This window comes from Carassius auratus, chromosome 18, assembly GCF_003368295.1.
Source record: "Carassius auratus strain Wakin chromosome 18, ASM336829v1, whole genome shotgun sequence".
NCBI classification, from domain to species: Eukaryota; Metazoa; Chordata; class Actinopteri; order Cypriniformes; family Cyprinidae; genus Carassius; species Carassius auratus.
The window spans coordinates 23,710,586-23,718,353 of record NC_039260.1 but is presented as its reverse complement, the minus strand read 5'-3'; the positions used below and the strand labels follow the sequence as shown (position 1 = coordinate 23,718,353).

The 7,768-nt window shown below is 39.4% G+C and overlaps 1 protein-coding gene across 1 annotated transcript; it reads left to right on the top strand.

Annotated features, from left to right (window-relative positions):
• Nucleotides 1-4,772: 4,772 nt before the first annotated feature.
• On the top strand, nt 4,773-7,390 carry LOC113118713 (mRNA decay activator protein ZFP36L1-like). Its single transcript, XM_026288106.1, has 2 exons — nt 4,773-4,893; nt 5,450-7,390. The coding sequence occupies exons 1-2, from the start codon at nt 4,840-4,842 to the stop codon at nt 6,449-6,451; spliced, it is 1,056 nt and encodes a 351-aa protein (XP_026143891.1). The 5' UTR covers nt 4,773-4,839; the 3' UTR covers nt 6,452-7,390.
• Nucleotides 7,391-7,768: the final 378 nt, after the last annotated feature.

Below are 7,768 nucleotides of genomic sequence, written 5' to 3'. Positions count from 1 at the left end.
CATGTGCATTTTAAATAGCAGTTTGTTATTGTGGAGATCGGGGCAAGTTGTCACAAGATGCACATTTTCACTGAAAAGTCCCAACATCCCTCGTGAAAAAGAATTGCTCTTATTATTATGAAAATGAGTACTTTCAAAGAATATGCTAAAGTGCGAACTGAACTGTGACACTTAATTACATGCTATTTACAGTTAAATAAATAAAAATACCTAGTTAAAATAATAATCAAATACTTTGCATGTGCTTTAGTATGTTACTCAACACATCAAAATAAGTGTACTTCTTTAAAACATGACAATATATGTTAACTTTTTTTTTTTAATGATTTAAAAATTACTTTTTAATATAACTATTTTTATTTTGAAACTATTACAAAGTGCACATTTTAAAAGCATACCTAAGTGAGTTAAAAGCATGGTCATGAAAGTGTCTCTCATTATGTCACTTAAGTGGCCTTTTTATTTTATCAGTATTAGCCTACAAATGCACAATCAACAATTAGGTATGAGAGAAAAATCAGGATACTGTGACGTGTGAAGTATATTATTACAGAAATAATATACATAACAAATACAGAGTAATCATTTGAGACACCCAATTACATATTATTTCCAATTAAATCAAAATTTGTTATTGTATTGTATTTGTAAATTGATATTAAATGCATTTGAACTTACGAGTGCTTTTATGACCCTTTTAAGTCAGACTTAAGCAGTCCATCATCTTTGTGATCATATACTGTTTGTCAAAAATGCATGTGTAATTACATAATTAAAATCTAAATTTAACATTAAATATAACCAGGTACTTTACATGTGCTTCAGAATGTCAGTCAACACACAAATTAAGTGTACCTAAAGCATGCCAGTATTTTATTTAAAGTGGTCATGTGATCATTCTCTTTGGAGAGTCACAAGCTCTTGGTGCATAAAGAAGATCAGTTAAGTTGCAAAGACCAAAGTCTCAAATCCAAAGAGATATTCTTTATCAAAGTTAAGACTCGTCCACACACCTCTAAAACACCTTCTTTAAACACGCCCCCACATGTCTATGTCATGATGTGGAAATATTTGCGTAATGCTTCTCAAATGTACACGCAAAGAAAGAAAGCGTGGTTTCAGTAACACAGTTAGTGTTGAAGCAGTCATGTCAGGGAGATGTCTGAGTATCTAGGAGAAAAGCAAAAGCACGTTATTTAGTTTTCTGAGAGTAGATGCATTTAGGAATCTGTAAGATTCACAGAGTGTAGTTAGCTGTCTTAACCATCCGTGGCTTGTTACTGCAAACACATACGATCTTCATCACTGTGTCTGTCACGAGACTCTATTTCCTTGCAGTCTTGAATTGATGGTAAAACTATGGACATTACTAATTGTCTTTACATTTATTTTGAAAGATGAAGCTCACGATTATGGAAAGGGGTGTTACATTTCCGACGTGTGCTTGCGGTGTTCGGCCAATCACAATGCATCGGGTCAGTTGGCCAATCAGAGCAGACGGGGCATAGATGACCTACAATAATGTACAGTATTTGAAAAAGAATGTGTTTTTTTTTTTTTTTTTTACATTAAAGCATGTCAACATATTCTGTTACACCAAATACACAAATAAGCATTTTATGACCCCTTTAAATATAATAATGCAAAGAGTACTTTAAAGTGAAACGTTAACCATCCAATTATATTGGATACCATATAACTTGTTTAAAGCACAGCAGAAGATTATCAAAATTATATTTTATTTAATCATTATTACAAAGGTAAGTTCTTAAAAGTCTACTTAAGTGTATTAAGAAACAGTCATGAAAGTGTCGAGCTTTAAATCACTTAAGTTACATTTTATTAGACTAAAATAAAGTTTAAAAAAAACATATGTTTGCACATTCAAGAACATTTATTGTTTGCAAAGTATATTTGTTTCAAACTGTTAGACTGTGGCTTACCCCACTATAAAAAAAATAATTCTCAGACTTTAAGGTGTCTATAAAAAATAAAAATAAAACAGCTCCACCTTGATAAATATTCACTGGAGAAAATATGTGACAAACAGCCCTGTCTCCCTGTAGCATATAGTTTCTGAATTACTAAATGATCATTTAATGGTTTCTGAAGAGCTCAGTGGACATGTTTACAAGACTGAGATGCTAAAACATGTTATTTCTGAGAGGGCCATTATCTGTTCTCATCCACAGACAATTATCACGATGACTTTGTGCGTCTGTTCTCAGAATCGTTTAGCGTCAATGGGGCTCAGAGAAGCAGCTTCCCATATCAAACAGTGAAAGAGCCGGCAGAGAGCTGGTCAAAACCTCACAGCTACAGTTTAACCTCCCAAACGGCTGGAGGGTGGTGGCGATAACACACTTGTTTTTCTGCCTTATGTAAGGCGTCTATAAGTAGCCCAGTGACTTGCACATTCCTTCCTGTCTAAGGAGAAAAAACTGAGCAGATTTCACCCTTGTGTCTGGCAGGAGTTCAGGACTTCACAGACGCTGTCTTTAATTCACTTAAGCCTCGTTAATAGCTATAAGATAACAACTAATTAAAAGGAAATAAAATAGGAGCTGTTGCCATGTGTAAATATAAGACTTCAGGACCCACATGATTGAGAAAGCATTTTAATATGTTACATCCTTCTTGATTTCTGAAGAATCATGTGACACTGAAGACTGGAATAATGATGCTGAAAAATACAGCTTCGATCACAGAAATAAATTATATTTTACTATATATTCCCATAGAGAACACTTATTTTAAATCGTAAAAATATTTAGAATTTTTACTGAATTTATTGTATTTTTAATCAAATAAATGAGGCATTATGAACACAAGACCTTCTCTCAATTTTTTTTTTTTTTTTTTTTTTTTTTTTAATCCAAACTTTTGAATGGTAGTCTATCAGTTTATACATCTATCTGTATTCATATATGCATGATCTCCATGCTGACCCAAGAAAAAACACATCACCCATCACAGGTCTCCAGGAGGCCTTTATGTTGTGTATAAGTCTCTTTTCCCAACACCAAGCCCATCATTGTGCAATCTCCTCGATCTTCTCTTTTATAACTTTTGACTTGAGTCTCAAAAGAAGTTATTCAGGCCTGCTGAGCACAATACCTGCAATTAAATCAGTTTGAGTTTAAAATAAAAAACACAAGAGATTGTGTTGCATTAGTGTCTGGTGTCTATAACAGTCCATGCCATCATTGTCACACTGCTTTTATGTACAAAGACAATAGGCCTCTCCTGCTTTAATCTAGCTCTCTTGCACTCTGTCACAAACAAATAAAACAGTTGTGCTTCTCCCTGCCCAAATTTAACTTCTCCAGTCTTTATCAGACACAAAAGAACAAGTGCTCTCAGGGATAGCGGCCTGTTTGCATTGCGCTATCATTCTCATAGCTGGATTGTATGAGGTGTTGACGCTCCACTCTGTGATAAGACTTCATTGTGTGTTAAAGGGACAGTGGTGTTTTGCTCATTTTTGAAGTGTCTTGTTTCACAGCTGAGTTGATGTGGTGAGAACCGCTGTTGGTTTTTTGCATGCTCCAGTGTAAATGTAAGAATGATGAAGAAGGTGAAGCCACCTGAACATGTCCAACTAAGCACACAATACTAGACTGGACAGCTAAATGTTTACTGTCTTTGTCCTCGCAATGAAAGTTACTTGGGACTCAAGCAGCACTGGACCCCAGTGACTTTCAAAATAAAACCTAAATCATCTTCTGATGCCAGGATCAGGCTTATAATCTGCTTCAAATAAACCAAAAGAAATCCAACGGATTCAAGTATGCTGTACAACTAAACCTTGCTACTGTAAACCACTGACTCAAAATCGGTGATAATGGACCGTTATGTACAGATCTGTTTAATGCATCTGAACGCTCTTGAATCTCTGTAATTGATTACGATACTGCCCCGTTTCCGTTCCTCTCGGGGGTTCCCAGGGACTCGGGATCCTGTTGAGGGTGATTTGGGCTTCATTGCTCCATCAAGTGTGCTGAGGTTTCTCACAATGACATAATTAGGGAAGTGAAAATGGCCTCAGGTTAGGAGTAATTTACAGATGAATACCACCAACAGAGGAGAGATAACTGCATTGAATAATATTCATCGTATTTACAAGATTTACCATTGTATGAGGTAAACTATTTGCACAAATGTTGAAGTTTTGTGAGGGCTGGGTTCATTCAAGACTGATAAAGCATGTTCTTCTCTAAACTATATCTGATACCAATGGTTATACAAGTCGAAAAAATAAATATAACTTGCTAATGTTACTTTTGTATCAGTAAAACACAGTATAGTTATTATTAATATTTTTTATTTGTTTTAGTTTTTATATTTTTTTGTAATTTTGTAGTGCTTTGGTCATCTTTATTCATCTTTTTATATTGATACAGATCATTATTTCATTCATTTTAGCTCATCAATCCTAAGTGAAACTGGGAAACGCTGAAGCAAAAATAAGTTTGTTTTACTGTAAACCTTTAAAAAATACACACACAGACTTGGACTTAGCCCTTTAAATAGAGCTATTTTAGAAATAGACTTTCTTAATTTAGCTATTAGAGTTCATCTGAGATGATCCAAGTTGTATTAAAGTTTGTGCTTGTTCTCTGTGAAACCCTAGACGGGACACGAGCAAACTTTCCTCACTCTTGAAGGGGTGTGGCACAGGCACTAGACACGCCTCCTGTGTTTAGGTGGGCGGGGCTAGAAGTTTCTGCTTATAGGGTGAGATTGCAACAGTTGTCACAGAAGCAGAGCTTGATCAGTTGTTGAGCAGTCAACACATCCTTCACAGCACATAAGGAATCACAGCAAGGCATCGTGAAAATGCCTTCAAATTTCCTCACGCCCTTCCTGGAGTTGGATGATGAATTCTGCAAGGTAAGAATATGAGTTTTGTTTTTTGAAACTTGTGCATGCACCCTGCTCATGCATTTAAACAAGAATCAAATCAATGTTAAGGAACAGCTCACTAGAAACATTTTTCAATATTGATTCAATAATCAGGCAATAGTCTTCCGATATTTTTGTGAATTTCTTTAAATGTTATTTTTTTGTACATGCAGTGTATGCCAATGGAGTCCAAACAAACTGTAGTTTTGGATCCCACTTGTGTGTGAACTATACTCTTAAAAGTAAAAGCTTCAGAAGTTTGTTCTTTTTTTTTTTGCATGATGCCATAGAATAACCATTTTTGGTTTAACCATTCAATGAACAGTTCCTAAAAGAACCATTTGGATAACATTTTAAAAATTTAAAAAAAACCTAAAGAACATGTTCTGCATTTCCACGGTTCCACAGAGGTTCAACGAAGCCAATAAAAAACCTTTATTTGTTAAGAGTGTATTTGTGTTTCACATGCATGGTTGCTTTCTTGCTTCATTGAAACTTGCACACCACACATTATACTGAGGTCTCTCTCTTTCTCCGTTCCCAGAGTTTCCGAGGTATTGATCTGACCGAAGCCACGCAGAAGCAGCGTGTGGTGGGCTTCCAGCGCAGACACTCCCTGTGCCCCGTGACTCTCCCCAACTCTAAATTCAACAGTAATGACACCAGCCCCTGGCCTCTGCCGGCCACCACCCAGCTCTGGAGCCACGAGAAGCAGCCGCAGCTGCCGCGCTCCTCCCTGAGCCAGATCCCCTTCAGAGTCGACCGGTCTGTGAGCATGATCGAGGGTCATGTGGCCAGCGAGAGCCTGACATCCAGCCCTCTTCCTCCGCCGCCGGGTCTCAGCATCAGCAACAGCTCCTTGACCTGCCCGAAGGCACTCGGCATGACCTCTACAGCGCCGATGTCCACCCGCTACAAGACCGAGCTCTGCCGCACCTACGAGGAAAGCGGCACCTGCAAATACGGCGCCAAGTGCCAGTTCGCTCACGGGATGTTGGAGCTGAGAGACCTCAACAGACACCCGAAGTACAAGACCGAGCCGTGCCGCACCTTTCACACCATCGGCTTCTGCCCCTACGGCGCTCGGTGTCACTTCATACACAACGCAGACGAGCAGAACGGGCTTCCGGAGAACACCAAGAGCATCCGAGCGCGACCGCAGCTCCGCCAGAGCGTCAGCTTCAGCGGCTTCTCCTCACAAACCCTCGGCGGTTTCCACGACGTGCTGGCCTTCTCCAGATCTTCTTCTGTGTCTCCGCCGCCGTCCACCGGGAGTCCCGACCTGCTGTCCCCTCTGGGGAACTTGAAGCACAGCCATCCTTTCTCAGATCTGGGTTGCAGAGGGAGCTTCTACACCATCAGCGACTCTGAGAGCGAGCCGAACCTGGCGTGTGCGCTCCAGGGCCTGCAGCGGAGCGCGTCCACAGACTCTCTCTCCGATCAGGACGACTACACCAGCTCCAGCAGTCTGAGCGGCTGCGACTCTCCTGGCATCGAGGGCCGGCGACTGCCCATCTTCAGCCGCCTGTCCGTCTCAGACGACTAGAAACCATTACCTGTGCATATTGCATGCTCACCCAAACAGTCGTTTCTCTGCAGATGTGATGAACGTGATGTATACTGTTGTATACCAGTCTGCAGCTGCAGAGGGAACTTCACTTCAGGTTTACGTGTTTCGGGGAATTGTTCTGCGGTGATTTGTCTGTAGGATGAACCTTCCCAAGCCGTCCATCTGTAGTCTAACCAAAGCTGAGCAACTTAGAGTATATACATCTAGTGTAACGTCTAACCCGCTCCATGAACATACTGTAGCCTTTAGTTAAGGCATGTTTATTGCTTTAAAACCCTATTTATTGCTTTTGTTTTAATATGCATTGGTTGTTTTCATTTTATACGCATTTCAAAGAAGGAACAATGTAGATAAGGCTTTTTTTGTTTGTTTCTTTGAGCCCGTTTGTCTGCTTTGCACGAGCTATATCTCTCAGCTTTAATTACTGAAGCCCAGCTGCACAGAGTCTCAAAGTCGGCATCTCAGGACCCTTTTAAAGTGCTATCGACACACACTCCACGTTCTTTGTAAGTAATATCAGTCAGAGATATCCACGAGGAAGAGTCAGAGATGTTCATATGCAAGCCATCGTGAATGTGAAAGTGACAATGTACCAGAAAGAAGTCAAGTTACGCCACGGCCTTTGTCTTTTGCACTCGAAGAGTCGAAACTTGTCATTTGCGAATAACAACATGAACTGTAGGTTGTGTATTATTGTGGTGGTTGCCTTGTGACAAGACACGCTTTTGCCTTTTGTTAACTTAAAACGTATTTATTTTGTTTCTCGAAGTGGGAAAACAGTGTATTGTGTTGTGCTTTCGTTTCATCTTTGTTTATATCTAATTTAAATGAACTGTTTACATTCCATGGGATGGCAATGCCCATTTTCAGTATAATATATTGTGTGAAAATAAAGTTTGAAGGGGGACAAAAAAAGATCCTTTGCCTCATTCCTTTGCTTCTCTTACTGAATGTCACAAGTAGTTGCATGTGATTTAATTTTAAACACCACACAAACACGGTTGAATGCTACTCTTTCCATCTGCCTTCTAGAAAGAAAGAAAAATGCACACTTGACAGCTCTTTTAATTATTCAAGCTGAAAACACACACAACGGACAAGTGAACAGATGAAAGCTTTTGTGTGTTGCTTTGCTCATTGTTCCAGCAACTAAGAAACATCCCAGTGTCACACACGGTCATGGACAATAGCCAAAGGCCTCGCTGCCTTTTATTAAAGCAAGGCTGGGCAGTAAATGAAATGCAGGGGCATTTCTCACATCAGGGCTCCTTTGTGAGGCTACTCTCCTTTTCT